The 14,839-nt window shown below is 43.5% G+C and overlaps 5 protein-coding genes across 5 annotated transcripts; 2 read left to right on the top strand and 3 right to left on the bottom strand.

Annotated features, from left to right (window-relative positions):
• Positions 1-1,629: 1,629 nt before the first annotated feature.
• Positions 1,630-2,727, top strand: LOC131281099 (protein limb expression 1 homolog). Its single transcript, XM_058310352.1, has 4 exons — positions 1,630-1,702; positions 1,849-2,012; positions 2,101-2,294; positions 2,361-2,727. Exons 1-4 carry the CDS (start codon positions 1,630-1,632, stop codon positions 2,725-2,727), a joined length of 798 nt encoding a protein of 265 aa, XP_058166335.1.
• A 1,739-nt stretch (positions 2,728-4,466) lies between these two features.
• LOC131292973 (uncharacterized) lies at positions 4,467-5,364 on the bottom strand. Its single transcript, XM_058321053.1, has 4 exons — positions 5,185-5,364; positions 4,921-5,125; positions 4,712-4,852; positions 4,467-4,633 (listed from the first exon to the last, which is right to left on the bottom strand). Exons 1-4 carry the CDS (start codon positions 5,362-5,364, stop codon positions 4,467-4,469), a joined length of 693 nt encoding a protein of 230 aa, XP_058177036.1.
• Positions 5,365-8,595: 3,231 nt separating this feature from the next.
• On the bottom strand, positions 8,596-9,388 carry LOC131292972 (uncharacterized). Its single transcript, XM_058321052.1, has 4 exons — positions 9,311-9,388; positions 9,085-9,249; positions 8,853-9,014; positions 8,596-8,769 (listed from the first exon to the last, which is right to left on the bottom strand). Exons 1-4 carry the CDS (start codon positions 9,386-9,388, stop codon positions 8,596-8,598), a joined length of 579 nt encoding a protein of 192 aa, XP_058177035.1.
• Positions 9,389-9,770: 382 nt separating this feature from the next.
• On the bottom strand, positions 9,771-10,686 carry LOC131294504 (ATP-dependent Clp protease proteolytic subunit, mitochondrial). The gene is made up of 2 exons (XM_058322550.1): positions 10,570-10,686; positions 9,771-10,505 (listed from the first exon to the last, which is right to left on the bottom strand). The coding sequence occupies exons 1-2, from the start codon at positions 10,609-10,611 to the stop codon at positions 9,870-9,872; spliced, it is 678 nt and encodes a 225-aa protein (XP_058178533.1). The 5' UTR covers positions 10,612-10,686; the 3' UTR covers positions 9,771-9,869.
• A 355-nt stretch (positions 10,687-11,041) lies between these two features.
• Positions 11,042-13,150, top strand: LOC131288385 (uncharacterized). The gene is made up of 4 exons (XM_058317519.1): positions 11,042-11,204; positions 11,304-11,594; positions 11,825-11,947; positions 12,014-13,150. Exons 1-4 carry the CDS (start codon positions 11,166-11,168, stop codon positions 12,890-12,892), a joined length of 1,332 nt encoding a protein of 443 aa, XP_058173502.1. The 5' UTR covers positions 11,042-11,165; the 3' UTR covers positions 12,893-13,150.
• The last annotated feature ends 1,689 nt before the right edge of the window (positions 13,151-14,839 follow it).

Raw genomic sequence — 14,839 nt, 5'->3', positions numbered from 1 at the left:
AACCGCCCGGCCCTGCCGGCCGAGGCCTGGGAGAGCAAATAAAACTTCGAAAGCAATAAAATATTCCAACTTGATTGAACAGTTTTTATCTGTGCATTTGAGCTACGATTCCGTACGCTTTGTTTCGTTTCACGAGCGTTGGGGCTGCTGTTATGGGTGCTTTTAATTCGTGACCACATTCGGTGTGTTTATTTCTTCACCGTCCTATTCGCCGTCGGTATATGTAACACGAACGAACTTTGCGTTTGATCTGAGCTCTCCCTTTCCCGCACCGGGCACCGGTGACGAAGGACAAAAAATATATCTTAACTATAAGGAGGAATTTTTATGGCGCTCTTGATTTAACAGCTTCATTTCGGGATTGGTTTCCAAGGAAAATCGCTTAACCCGATAACGCAGGGTTCGATGCCGCGCACGGTCGAGAACAAGGGGCAAGGGGAAGGCCCCGTGTTAAGTGTTTATAGTAAATACCGGAAGCGGCCACAATCGTACAGAAAACTTAAAGCACTTGGCACCGTAATTAGGCACCCCACTCAAAAGTCCAAGATGATAATCCCTCTTTTCCTTCGAGGGAAAACACTCGTACGGGCCGGTATTAGATCACGAGCTCGCAAGTGCTCGTCTAGTGGCCGGGGAACTACAAGAAAAACACAGAGAAGAGGGACAGAGAGGGCAGCGAAAAGACGAACCTACCGAAGATGAGTCTCATCGGGGCAATAATTTCTCCCGCAGTCGGAAGCTGCACAGCACAAGCAAGAAGCATAGACTCACACACTTCAGCCACCGCGCAGAACGTTGTTCATAAAGCAGGACAGGGGGGTGTGGGGGAACCAATTTTCTCATGAAGATAATCGTTTTATTTCCAATATAGTCGCTCCCATTCTACCATAGTCTCGGCGCAAACGCACGGAGTCGAAGCAAACGCTACATTCGCTACGCCGATCGTTGGCACGCAAACGAAGATCCCATCAATTACGGCCGCGTGAGCTAAAGCGTCCGGACTAGTATCGGCCCAGAGCTATCGCTTCCTCCGCCCGGTTTGCAGGGGGTTCTTCGTTTCATGTGAGTCCAAGTGTTAATTTATGTGAGAAGAACAAACGGGCGGGCTGCGCTGAGCCGGAAGGATACACAAGGCGGGCGTTCGGCAGGCAAACCGAATCCGCAGTGCGAACAAGCGGGACGGCGACATCGGGCTCTGGCTCTGGCACTGGCTCGCTGGCTGGCTGGCTGGCTGTATGTGATGTTGATCCCGGAAGAGGTTCATCTTCTGAATGAACGGATAGCAGAGACATTCAGAAAGGGCGACAACGTTCGGGAACCCAGTGTCCGAGTGCGTCCAGGCGGTTTCCTGGTGTAGTGCACATTAGTGGTCTCCGCTTTAAACCCAACACGGAGTGCACACAGTGCGGTGCGAACCCCGTCTTCAAGTGCTAAACAACGGAAAGAAGACAACAACAAAGCACCCCACAAGCGCAACATAAACTCTCCGTGTTTCGCTGTTTGCTGACCCTTTCGGTTCTGCAATTTCCTAACGGTCATTTTCAGACTAGCTTGCGTTCGTTCGGTCGCGCATCGCGTTTGTCTTTGTTTAGATAAAGAGGAAGCTCATCTGAATCCGCCGCAAAAATGATGGTCTACCCAGAAGAGCCTATCTGGTCGATTCCTCACATTCCAGCACTGTACGATGACGGTGACTATGGTGGTAAGCGTAGATCGAGCTGAATATTAATTTTACTTTGCGTTACCAACTTATGCAACATGCTGATTCAATTTTCTTATTCTACTGCCATCGAGATAGTGTTTAACAAATATTCTTCACGCTCCGTTTAATTTTTCTCTCCCTCACAGTAAACGTCGTAGAAGCACTGCAAGAGTTCTGGCAAATGAAAGCTGCACGGGGTGCTGACCTGAAGAATGGTGCCCTAGTGATATACGAATCCATTCCGTCTACAAGCCAGCCGTACGTGTGCTACGTCACCCTGCCCGGTGGAAGCTGTTTCGGAAGTTTTCAGGTACCGGTTGGGCTCTTTGAAAATGCAACATTTCTTTGGTTTTGCTAACATTGGCCATGTTTTTGTTTCTCTTTCTCGTCGTTTGTAGAACTGCCCCACGAAAGCAGAAGCTCGGCGAAGCTCCGCCAAGATAGCTTTAATGAATTCGGTATTCAACGAACATCCTTCCCGCCGCATCAGCGATGATTTCATCGAGAAAGCTGTCACCGAAGCGCGAGCCTCCTTCAAGGGTGACCAGAACCAGGAGGATGATGGCCCCGATACCGGCATAGGAGCCTTTAGGTACAGCTTGATCAAGTCCCCAAAAGCCATAGGCGTTTTCGCTAACCTCACCCTCGCCCTTTACAGATTTATGCTGGAGACCAACAAAGGCCGCACCATGCTGGAGTTCCAGGAGCTGATGACCGTCTTCCAGCTGCTGCACTGGAACGGTTCCCTGAAGGCGATGCGCGAACGGCAATGCTCCCGCCAGGAGGTGGTCGCGCACTACTCCAACCGATCTCTGGACGACGAGATGCGTCAGCAGATGGCGCTCGACTGGATCGAGCGGGAGCACGAGAATCCGGGACTGCTCAGCCGGGAGCTGGCTATAGCCGAGAGAGAACTAGAGACTGCCCGTTTGGCGGGACGGGAACTGCGGTTCCCAAAGGAGAAAAAGGACATCCTGCAAATGGCGCACAATCAGCTCACCGGTGGCAGCAATATCAACAGTTGAACGGGCGCCCCCTCTCCCAGCGCAGCTCGAACAGCCTCCCTCTCCCACGATTCCCGCGCATACCGGCCGGTCGCATTGAAACGCAGCAAACTTATTTTTTATTATAATATTTTTTTTGTTAGGAATTTGTTTATTTTTATGATTACGACTAGCATCGTCCCGGGCGGGATGTGCAGCTTGGCTTGGCTGCTGTTGACTTGTCCTTTCGAATGCGAACGAAGCGTACTAGCTTCTGAGCAAAACAAACGAACAAACATGCTTCTTACCTATTCCGCTACGTAAACACGATTTGTTACGATTGCTTTCAATTGCGTTGATTGTTTCGGATTGCAAAATTAATTTATGTACATTAAACTCGTTGGAGCTTTTGGGTTTCGCAAGCTCGTCGAACCGATCTGTCTCTCAAAATAAGCATAAATATTGAGGGAACTTGCTGCATTCCATTTTTCGCAAATTACAAATTAAAGCATTGCCCCTTCTAAACCGACCTCTTTCTTAACTACGCCGAGTGACTCAAAATTTCCTACTTTTAACTTGTATTGTACGCAACCAAGAATGGACTGCGTTGCTTGTGGCACGAACAACACAAAGTACTAAGTAAGCACAGGCTTTGTATCGGACTCACATGATTGCATTATGCTATGATGCTTTTAGACAACTTTCAGTTTGTTATCCGACAGGCGTACTCTTTTGGAAAATGTTGATGTTGATGGCGCTGATGAAGGTAGCAAAAACAAAAAATGTGATTTTTAAATTCAAAAAAACATAGGTAAAGTGCAAACGCAAAATTTATTATTATTTTTTTTTAATTTCGTCGTGAAGCTATTTATTTAAAAAGCGGTTTTATTTACATCTAACATCGACTAAGCTAGGTAAAGGAAAATTTTATTGTAGCGTTACGAGCAAAAAGCAAAACAAAAAAGCAAACAAAGCAAAAACTTTCGGCCAAATTTTAATGTTAATGTTGAATGGAACGTAAGTTGATTTGGACAGTTTGGGTGGAATCGAACAAACACAAAAACAAACTAACGAACAAACGAACAAAACAACAAACAAACAAACAAACAAACAAACAAACAAACAAACAAACAAACAAACATACAAAAAAAACAAACAAACAAACACACAAACAAAAAAACCAACAGACAAACAAACACGCAAATAAACATACAAACGAACGAACAAACAAACAAACAAACAAGCGAATGGACGAACAAATCTAAACGAAGAAATTGTGATTCTTATGTTTAACTAAATTTAATTATATATTTTTAATGCATAAAAGCATATCAATCGAATCGATACAAACTAAAGTAATAAAATAAAAAAAATGAAACTAACCTAGACTAACGTAGACAAATACAAGAGATTTTGTGCTTGTTTCTCATTTGGTTTGGCAGTTACAAAAGGACAGACACTAGCAACAACTTCACCAAGCACACGGAAAAGGCACATTGTACGCCAGTTTCTTTCAACGCAAAACACAACTCTTAAAACTCTATTGATTTATAAATAATAATTTTAGGTATTTCTTTTACATCACAGTTTAGATGTCAATTCCGAACATTGTTTTTAAAAGTCAGGATAATATCTCTATGTAATAACGAATACTTATCACGCCTAGGATACACATCCACAAGTACCCCCGTTACATATTTTCTATACAAACGGATTGTAAAAACAAACTCTATGTGACGTGACAAATAAATGGTTTTTAATAATAAAATAGACAGTGCCTTTCATTGTTTTCCCTTTTTACCGCACATTCCTCGGAACTGATTGAACATGGTTTTGCACACTCCGATCAATGTCAACGCGGTCGTAATGGATGTGAAGGCGATCAGCATATTTTTATGCTGCAGCGACACCATCCGGGAGGAGTACTCCAATGCCAATGATGTCATTCCTACCACCGAAAGTGCGACCCGGGTAAGTAAGGTACAAGAAATCAAACAATCCATCGAGCTCCGTTTCCAATACTCACCGATAACGAACGCGACAATGCCGGTCAAATAATGGCACATCTTCACGTAGATCGGCTTGATGATGTGCTTTATCTTGACAGTGTACAGCGCGGCCACGCCGTTCAGAAACGATAGGCCGATAAAAATCAACGAAACGAGCCCTACGACACGGTTCAGATGGTTGAGCATGATAAAACTTCCCTAGTTTGCTAGGGAGTAATCCACCTACCGGTAATGGCATGATCCGACCGGAAATGTCGACGTCCGGCGTCTTCCTTCAGGTAGATTTCGATGACAATGCCGGAAAAGATACCAGCACAACCGATTGCTTGCAGAATCCAGTGTAAACGTCGCTTCGCGACCGTAGAGTAACGATCTGTCCAACCGTTAGCCGAGTAGAGGGTGAGCAGAGATTCTGCCATGAAAAATTGATACTAAAATCGAAGGTTAATTAGTCCAATGGTTTGGGGGTTGCTCCAACACTCCAGCTTACCCCGACGGCACAAAGAAATATGTGCCATGTGAAGAGGTTGCCAAACCCCCGAGCGTACGAGTAGTAGGATAGGTAGAACGTAACATATCCTATCAGCATATGGTTAATGGTGTTGAAGCACGTCTCCAGATGGTGCACCACCTTTTCCCGGCCTTGTTCTTTCGTGTCCAATGGGTCCATTCTGCGGGAGGTACTAGGAGGCGTCCTTACTCACCTCAAAACCACAAAACCAACTGGTACATTTCGCTTCTCCCAGACCGGCTTTTTATAATCCCAACGGTGGCGTGCAGTTAACTATCTCCACTGATAAGCTGACGTGTTGTACGAAGCGTTCGTCATTATCAGTGCACCTTCGGAAACTGTTCAAGATTTGGAGACATGCAGCAAGCGTCGGGTTGTTTACCGAATTGGAAAGAAAGTCTTCATAATACTCTCCTCAAACTCCGTTTCACAGCTTGCAATTAAAATAAAATGTTTTGTAATTCGTTGCGATCAACATTCGAAGGCCAGCGACGTTCTTTAATTGCAACTCTGTTGCAAAGGCCTTCCCGAACTCATACAAGGCCAACCGGCGTTCGTTGACGGCACTGTCTATCGTTTTAATTACAAAACCTCGAACAAAAACAAGAACGCCGCCCTTGCGACGACCGAAAACCCGCCCCAACCCTTGGGAATGTTCCAGGGCTGCACAAAGGCACACACTATTATTCCGGCTGTGGGAAACTTTTGGAAGCTTTATTTTGCATCTGATTGCAATAAAATTCAATCAACACTAACCCAATTTCGTTCCTAGCTCGAGAACGTTCTTTGTTGAGAAGCCACTGGACACAACACCGTGGCCATTAAATGGGTACTTTTAGGTACTGGCTTTACCTCCATCTTCTGCTTCACCGTCGTCCAGCGATCTTTCGTTTTTCCTCAAATGTGCCCGTGATGAGTTCCGATGAGGAAAGAAAAAAAAGAAAAGAATAAACAAATCGTTTCATCCGTTTTTCTGACAGAAAACGTAAAAGTGCCGACATTTGTCATTTCTCCACATCGACGTTTTCGCTCGGGCGGTTCGTACATTTAATTTTAATTATCTACAGCTGCGAATGCTCAGCATTGCGCTGCATTTTGATGCATGTTCAGAAATGGTGGCGCAGAAATTAAGGCAGGAGGCTCAATAGAACGTATGCCGAGGAAGCTGACAAACTACGGAGGAAGTCCATGCTCAGATAGCGGTTTTTAGTATCCTTTATTTTCTCACAAACAAGTGAAATAAGAAAACGTATAAAGATAAATAAACGATTCTCTTGAAACACGCTTCTATTTGTAGAAGAAAATCAGAAAGGAAACAAATGTTATAAAAGTCACGTTCTAAAAACTGTAAAAAAAAAAGTTGAATGACAATGTTGTAGCATCCGGCCTATAGCCTGACATGCGTAATTCTGATGAACTAGTATAATACGTTCATTTCTGTGCTTTGCTGTATAGAAGGTTATTTGATTTCAAAAATAGAATTTAGGTGACTTAACATTGTTCCAGCTTTCTTTACACACATAATTGTTTTATAACAGCAAATGGCTGAAAACATTCCTCAGCATTATTACTTAAGTTATTTTTAAATTGATCTCCTTGTTAGCCTCCTTTCCCCCCATGCTCAACATAGCTTGCTCAAGCAAGTGCCGGCATTTAGCCGGCCAAAGCAACTGCACATACTTTTACAGCAGCCGGTAAGTAATCTCCAAACCGATGCACCATGTTCATCATCTTCTATCACTGTTTCCCTCTTGCGCCATCATTCGCCCGTTGCTTCATTCTTCCAACGGGGAGCCCCAATCATCGGCCTTCCTTTTGACGCATCCGAGCGGGGGAACCGGGTACCCGGGGGGTGGGTGCCGACCGGGAACGCAAGAATTTCCCGCTCTACCAAGAAACAAGCGTTTGACGAAAAAAGTCTTTCTCGTAATTTAAAATTTTAATTTTTATTCCGTACATTTTCGGGCCGTATTCTTGTGCCGGCGCTGGCCATCCGGTTTTGGGCCGATGCGATGCGAGCGTTGTGGGCCACAACGGAGTGGAACGCACCAACGGTGACCGGTGGCAGCCAATTTGGTCCGTGTCCGAGATGCGACCCTTCTGGTTGCTGGTGGTGGTTTGTGTCATTTTGCTCAAATAAATAAATGTATCGCGTTTAATTACGGACGAGGTCGTGTCCCTAAGCACCCGAGCCTCCCGTGGCCGAACCCGAAGGGATCTCAATCGTCGCCAAAATTGCCAATTTCGTCAACGAGTTTGCGAACTCCACCGGACACACCGGCCCACATCCTTATACAGCGCGTGTACAAGTGTAAAACGACCCGAACCCGACGCTACGCGCACAATTTGTGAACTCGGCCCTCGGTATGCCTTCGCCAAGATGCACTTCTTGCGCATCCGGCCGGGAGTACGTGACCAAAGCGGGTCGACCGGTGCGTTGTCCGGGCGAAGTTTTTCGTACCCCTTCGACCTTCCCGAACACAAACCGCCAGCAGGAACAGCAGGAGGCTGTCCCTGGCTCCTTATACGACCCACCCGACACTCGAAAAACAATCCCAAACACTTCGTCAACCTTAAAAAGCGACCGTTGCGCCGCCACCATCGCCACCGCCCTGTGCCGCGGTAGAATTTCCGTTGAAGGATCGGTGGGAAAAGCCATCATTATTATTGGATGAAAAGCTCATTAACACATTTCAAGTTTTTTCCACCGAGGCCGGTCAATGGAAGCGTTCGGATCTTTTCACCACTGAATCTTGCCCAAGCTCCTGCCCCCTGTTTCACCCCCACCCCACCGGGAATCACGAAGAACGTTCTCCGTGTGGAATACTTAATGCATCATTTGGTGAAAAAGGCAACTTTTTGCCTCCCTTGCGCAAACCAGTGAACGTTTTAGGAAAAATGCTCTCAAAACGCATTTCAGGACGCCGAATTGAGCAATCCTGTCACGCACCTCGGCCAGAGTTCAGCTACCTTATAACAGTAAACCGCCTTACAACTGGGGTGGAAAAACTTAAACCTTTCTCTTAATGAATATTCATGTTGGGTTTCGTGTTTTTTTTTCACTAGATATTTTATTGCATATTTTAGTTTACACAGAATTGTAAAATCAATATTTGCACAATTTTTACGCATAATGTATTTTAAGTAGAGCTAGATCATACATTTTATCCAATTCGTTTTGCAACAGATGTTGATAGAGCTCAAAACGACGTTATGCAATGATCAATACGACAGGTATTTTAAAATGTGGTACATATACATTCTGTTTCACCTTTTTTTTTGTAAATTTTTCATTCATAACAGAATAATACTTTTAAAAGAGAAAAAATCGAAATATTCGTGTACAAAATAATATGTTTATTTTTTACAAGACCAATCAAGGCCTTACTATTAGTTTTTCCGAAGTTTATTGAGTGTAGCTTGCGAGGCGAAGCAAAAAACTTCCCTTTTTGGTGTGTACGCGGTGGAATACAATTTCATAGTCACTTGCCAACTGTATCCATCAAGAGGAAAGCTTGTGAAAAAGGTTAAATCAAATGCTGAATCCTTAAAATGGTACAAGGCCTTGGTGAGATAAAGATCGAACAAAAAAGTGGTAAAATCAACCATTAGAAATCAAAAATCGTTGGCGAAAGATCGGGACTTACCGGTTGTATGGGACATTTCACCGTCGGTTGAATACTACGTACGAAGGGGGTCCAAAAAGAATTTGTATCGGTCAAAAACGAACACACTCTTGGAATGTGAACCGCATTGTACCGTTGACAATTTTGCAAATCGCTTGTGCAACGGTAGGCAATGAGCGTTAGCTGAAAGATTGTGAAAGAAGAAGGAGTTAACTCATATTCTCAAATATTACTCGAATTTTAACGTTCACACCTCCAACGGCGCTCTTATCTGCTGTACAACAGTAAAGTTGCCGTAGAATCGAACCACGTTGTTTTTGGATGTGAAGTTCAGCGGGGCAGCAAACTTAACTAAAAACGTATCGGTTTTATTGGTCTTGCACGTCGTTGCCTTCTCTATGACGAGCTCTTTATTACGCTGTAATGGGACGGCTTAATTTCATTAAAAGTATTCAAATCGAAATTATTACTTTTCTCACCCTGCCCAATGCGTTAACTGTGAGGCAACAGAACGGCAGCAGAAATAATAAAGATACGAACGCAAAATTCACAGACATTACTGAAACGAAATGGACCGCGGACTGACTTCAAATGCAAAAATACAGATGCTGTTAAACGCTACTATCTGAATTCAGTAATGATTTAGATAATGGTTTGATTACGGTACAATTAAGCTATAAGAGTATCTAATTTAATTTCAAGGCTCATTACCTGTCCTAATTGTTTGTTCGCGTCAAAAAACAGATTTTGTTGCAAATTCGCTCCATCAAAAGCTTACGTTGTTATCTGATCAATACTTATCACATTTCAGGTGCAATCAGATATGGCTTTAATAGTTTGTTGATTCTGTTTTTAATAATAATAAGTTTTGATTTTTTCCATCAAGCACGAAGAAGAAGGGAAGAAATATCTATACAATTTGTATAAAAAATATTTTATTTACTTTTTCATTTTATTTTTATTTTACCCTTAACTGTTACAATCCCACGATAGTAACTATGACGTGACAACAATTTCACAAATATTTAAAACACTGTTTTACGATTTTCCTTCAGTGGAAGATGGTGGATGCTCCAATACAGTGTCTATAAGCCCAAGCGATTGTGCCTCTTCTGGATTAAGGAATGTATCTCGCTCCATTTTAGAGTACAACAGATCGTAGGAAGATTTTGTGTGTTTCGCATAAATCTCCGTCAACTGTTTCTTCAGCTTCAGAATCTCTTCCGCCTGTATCTGGATATCTGTTGCTTGTCCCTGTGCCCCACCGGAAGGCTGATGGATCATAATACGCGCGTTCGGTAGAGAATGACGCATTCCTGGGGCCCCAGCGGCCAACAGTAACGATCCCATCGAACACGCCTGTCCCACACACCAGGTTGCCACGGGAGGCTTCACGTACTGCATGGTATCGTAGATTGCCAACCCGGCGGTTACACTACCTCCCGGAGAGTTGATGTACATATGGATCGGTTTCGTCCCGTTTTCTGACTGGAGAAACAAAAGCTGTGCCACTATCAGCGAGCTCAAATCGTCGTGGATAGGCCCCATTAGGCAAATGATACGTTCCTTCAGCAGTCGGGAAAAAATATCATAGGCTCGTTCGCCGCGACCGGTTTGCTCGACCACGATTGGCACTAGGTTCAGGAGGGTTTTCTTCGTCGTGTGCAGATTTCGCTGAAAGCAAAGAATCAGATTCGTGTCAACATAGAGCTAAATTATTCGAGCAATTATAACTTACCACGTTCGACAGCATCGGGACTAAGGACTTTAGTTTCAACATATTTGTCTTTATTTTGCAATATGCTCTGCGACGATTGCAACAAACTAGATGTAAACAAAATTTCGTAATCAACTTCGTCAGCCGATTTTGACGTTTACATTTATGTAAAGTTTTGACATTTACAAACATTTTGGAGAGATGGGTGTACCGTTCCTGTTTGAACAATTTGACCAAAATCACTAGCTGTAAAATATTGACACAAATTTCGTTATCCGCTGTGGGCCTTATTTTCACTTATAATTTATATTTCAAGTTATTTTAAATTGTTTGAAATGCGTGCATAGGTCAATACGCTTCAAAAAATATTTTTTTCACCAGCCAACTGGTTCCTCCTCCATCTGGGTTCGGAGTTGTGATGATTCTTGGATCAAGAACTTGGGTCGGGTTCATTTTGATGAGCCCCTCACTAGTTTTCCATCAAAAGGAGAAGAGCTCGCATCGTGTTTTTCGTGATCTTTGAAAACAGAACAATATTTACCGTGATCGTGATAAATACAGTTCCACAGAAGAATAATTACGTTTCAATGGTGTTCGCGTAGTTAAAGTGAACGAAAATGATCGAATGCGAGCAACCCAACATCACCGATACCTCGGTAAGGGCTTCCGTACCAATGAGTCAATGCGTGTTGACTACCCCATGTTGACTTGTCTAATTATGGTCATGTTTTGTGCCACTATTCCCTTCCCGTTAGGTGATAGATCACGAAGAGTTTCTTGATCGTATCAAGAAAACCCTCTACTACGGCTCGTCCAAGGGGCGATGCACCAAAATAAGCCGCCCGCTGGCGGACTACGCCGCCGATGTGTTTTCCGAAACGCATCGCGGTCATTCCCTCAGTCGACTGAACTTTGCGACTGTGGGCAATCTTTCCGTGCAACCGTGCTCACTCATTCTGGCGATGATCTATCTCGATCGCTTGAACGCTACCGATCCGACCTTTGTTCGTCGTGTAACGCCGTCTGAATTATTTATAGTCTCGATGGTAAGTGCATAGTTTCCGTGTAAGTGGCGTAGCTGATAAGCGCCGTCTCTTCTCTCGATCAATCGAACCCGGATGAAAGTAGGTTTCCTACGGTTATCGAGCGATCATGCTTCACTGCGCAGAAAGATAGTTGTTCGCAATTTTCTCTTTCCGTTTCGAAGCTTACTTTCATCGATGGGAAACCAATTCGTGACTGGCGCTTTCTCTTACTTTTCACTCTACAATTTTAGATGGTGTCCACGAAGTTCTACTGTGGTTACGATGAGGATATTTATTTAAGTGCCTGGGCAGAGTCTGGAAACATGACACCCGATCAAATGAAAGCATTAGAACTGGAATTCTTAGACGCAATGGTATGTATCCTGGAATTAATTGCTTCGTTATGCTTTTTATTAATTTATCTCCCTTTTTTGGATTAGAATTGGAATGCTTATGTTTCCAAGCATGATTTCTTTGAAAAATTGAAGTCTGTGGAGAAGGTGCTAGCCAAAAGACAAGGTCTAACGCGCGGCTGGTTAACTTACACCGAGTTGATCAACTTTTTACCGTCTTTTGCAATGGCCAAACAGTTGATACATTACAGCACAGTCCTTGCTCTGAGCTACACGGCCAGCGTAATGACCATTGCGGGAGCCTTCCTCTTAGCTAGCAATCTCCATCTGCCCGGTAACCTTCTCTACCGTACCGGAACAACACCTGTCGACAGCAGCAACCTTCAAAGTGGCACCGCACTATCAAACACTTCGCACCCGGATGGAATCACCTCGACGACGGTCGACGGTGCCGGAACTATCGGTGAAGCACTCACACAACAAACCGAAGACTGTACCTTGGAAGGACCGCACATTTGCACGCCGCAAATGCACGCGATTAATGCAACTCTAAAAGACTGTGACGTAGCGTTCGCCCCTGGACAGCGGCGGCGGGAGCTAGTCTACGAAAAATGGCACGGTACAAACCAACGGCAGGTCAAATTCTTCTCCCCCTATCGGTACCCGAACATTCGCTTCATCTACGATTCGACGGGAGGCAGCAAGTTTGTGTCGCAGGTTGATTTCCTTCGTTCGGACGACGAACCTAGCGACGGTCATGAGAACGCAAAGCATGAGGAATCGAACGTGCTTGCAACAGAAGGCGCCGGATCTCAAAATTGCTCCTACGAATGCTTCATTCCACTTATGATTGGTAGCAGCAGCAACCAATGGTGCGTCGATGATGACGACGAGACTTACGATGGCATATACAAACACTACAAGAGAACTTTCGAGATGTTCAGCTCGCTTTTAAAGTTTTTGTAACAAGACAAACCCTACATCATTACCTGCAGTAGCTAGCGTGTAACTAACATTCTAAAAATGTTTCGTTTAAAGGAACACAACAGTAACCATTACCTTACTTAAAACAGTATATTTGATTCGATCGAACATGCTTCAAGTTTTTTTTTCCCATTGAGCTATACAAAGTATGATAAAACTTAAATTATATACAATTCCGAACACAGTAACCCGTTTTTTTGAAACGAAAATTATACAAGTTAACATTAGGTGAGCTTATGTTTTTTTCTCCACCATATCAGTTAAAGAATTTGTTCAATAAAGTTGTTTATTCGCTATTTAAAACATGAAACCATTCGTCGAGTTAAACAAAAACCATTGTTTCCCAAGCCTAACAAACCCGAAATGATATATAGGTAAATAGAATAATGTTGATAACTTTCGGATGCATTTATTGTAGAAACCCTAAATTAAACCCATTCCAAGTTGTGGTAAGATAATGGATTAGTTTTTATTTGTTTCATGTCAGTATGTCTGGCTATTGCTGATCATTTTTATTCCGCAAGTTTGCGAATGAGGATCGTCGCTCCGAATCCGAAGCGTCTACCCATTTACTGTTTACGTCTATTTGTATTTTTTTCCTTTTGATTTGAGCAGTTTTATTTTTATTAGTTTATGTATTGCGCGCTTTCCTCGTGGTTTATCAAGTGGAAGAACTACTCAGCATTTCACAGTTGGTGCATTCAATGTTCCACGTTGCGATCGCCTCGAAATGCGTCCATTTAATCTCATCGCCATTAGGGCGTTTGTTCATTCCGTTCTATTCTATGTGCATCTTGCATGAGTGTATTTGTAGATGAGTCTTCAACATGAACAGCGTGTTATCAATATAATCCACTACGCTAATTTGCTAATATTATACTTTAATGCATTAATGCTACCTTGCTTTGATGTTTAATTCGTTTCGTATCTATATATCCATTCTTGAGAGTATGAGTAACGTGAAAGACGATGTAGGACAGTGTCTAGGTATGGTTTTTTTTCTAGAAAATTGACATTGTCGCGATGTTACGAATGTTTGCTTGGAGTTTTTTGTTTGTCTTCTCGCGGAAGCGCGGCTTAAATCGGCTAACTACATGGACTCTAAAGGTTCTGATCACCAGTCGGAAGGTTGGTAGAAAAATAGTTTTACATCATTCGTTTGGCTCTCTCTTCGCTTCGCTAATGTGTGCTCCGTGTCCTCACGATGATGATGATGAGGCCAGCTTTCCAGCTCCATCCTATCTTACATCCTTCTTCAAGTCCATTTACGTTGGGTAAGGCCAGGGTAGGTTTAAGTAATAGAGATTTCGGTCAAGAATATTATTGTGCTTAAAATGGAGGGACTTTAGACACGCCATCGCCACCGGCACACCGACCGACTGACGCTCCCAGGGGGGAAAGGCGAGGGTATGGAAGAGTTTTAAAGAGTTAAATATGCCACGGTCCCAAGAGTTCACGATTCAGAAAGACAATGGGAAGGATGCGGATTATCGCGCTCTTCAGACGATGGCGGTCACAAAGGGCTTGTGCCGTATTACGTTTATCCTTATCCGATGGAAATATCGCTATACACAACAATGTCGAACGGTAAATTAATACTGCACACCAATACGCCACCCACCGCCCATTCTGGACTGAGATGGGTAACTTTACTGTTATCAGGATAAGCAAGAAAGAAAGAAAGCGGCAGAGAATATCGATGAGGTTATCATCATCCACAATATCAAGAAGCATTCGCCAGGACTGCTGGCTCCATTAGAAACAGGTGAACAATGAAGAATTCATCCCACTGGAAGCAGCGGGGCGTATGAGTTTTTATTTGTTGTTTATCATTACTTTTAAATTCTTTTACGTCTATCAAGTATGAGATATTGGTCTCTGATTTCCCGGAAAGCTATACCGATGGTTTCAATAATTCTAATCGATTAA

This window comes from Anopheles ziemanni, chromosome 2 (assembly GCF_943734765.1).
Source record: "Anopheles ziemanni chromosome 2, idAnoZiCoDA_A2_x.2, whole genome shotgun sequence".
Lineage (NCBI taxonomy): Eukaryota > Metazoa > Arthropoda > Insecta > Diptera > Culicidae > Anopheles > Anopheles ziemanni.
Note: the sequence above shows the minus strand (reverse complement) of the source record. Positions and strands in the feature narration are given on the sequence as shown.

Bases quoted from the DNA above. Each gene is read 5' to 3' on its own strand.
- LOC131281099 (XM_058310352.1), top strand. From the start codon at position 1,630: ATGGTCTACCCAGAAGAGCCTATCTGGTCGATTCCTCACATTCCAGCA. The intron at 1,703-1,848 runs GTAAGCGTAGAT...TCTCCCTCACAG, and splicing joins CGATGACGGTGACTATGGTG to TAAACGTCGTAGAAGCACTG. The intron at 2,013-2,100 runs GTACCGGTTGGG...CGTCGTTTGTAG, and splicing joins GCTGTTTCGGAAGTTTTCAG to AACTGCCCCACGAAAGCAGA.
- LOC131292973 (XM_058321053.1), bottom strand. From the start codon at position 5,364: ATGGACCCATTGGACACGAAAGAACAAGGCCGGGAAAAGGTGGTGCAC. The intron at 5,126-5,184 runs GTAAGCTGGAGT...CTTCGATTTTAG, and splicing joins TATTTCTTTGTGCCGTCGGG to TATCAATTTTTCATGGCAGA. The intron at 4,853-4,920 runs GTAGGTGGATTA...ACCGTGTCGTAG, and splicing joins GTCGGATCATGCCATTACCG to GGCTCGTTTCGTTGATTTTT.
- LOC131292972 (XM_058321052.1), bottom strand. From the start codon at position 9,388: ATGTCTGTGAATTTTGCGTTCGTATCTTTATTATTTCTGCTGCCGTTC. The intron at 9,250-9,310 runs GTGAGAAAAGTA...GTCCCATTACAG, and splicing joins CAGTTAACGCATTGGGCAGG to CGTAATAAAGAGCTCGTCAT. The intron at 9,015-9,084 runs GTGTGAACGTTA...ACAATCTTTCAG, and splicing joins AGATAAGAGCGCCGTTGGAG to CTAACGCTCATTGCCTACCG.
- LOC131294504 (XM_058322550.1), bottom strand. From the start codon at position 10,611: ATGTTGAAACTAAAGTCCTTAGTCCCGATGCTGTCGAACGTG. The intron at 10,506-10,569 runs GTAAGTTATAAT...CTTTGCTTTCAG, and splicing joins TCCCGATGCTGTCGAACGTG to CGAAATCTGCACACGACGAA.
- LOC131288385 (XM_058317519.1), top strand. From the start codon at position 11,166: ATGATCGAATGCGAGCAACCCAACATCACCGATACCTCG. The intron at 11,205-11,303 runs GTAAGGGCTTCC...CCTTCCCGTTAG, and splicing joins CCAACATCACCGATACCTCG to GTGATAGATCACGAAGAGTT. The intron at 11,948-12,013 runs GTATGTATCCTG...TTTTTGGATTAG, and splicing joins TGGAATTCTTAGACGCAATG to AATTGGAATGCTTATGTTTC.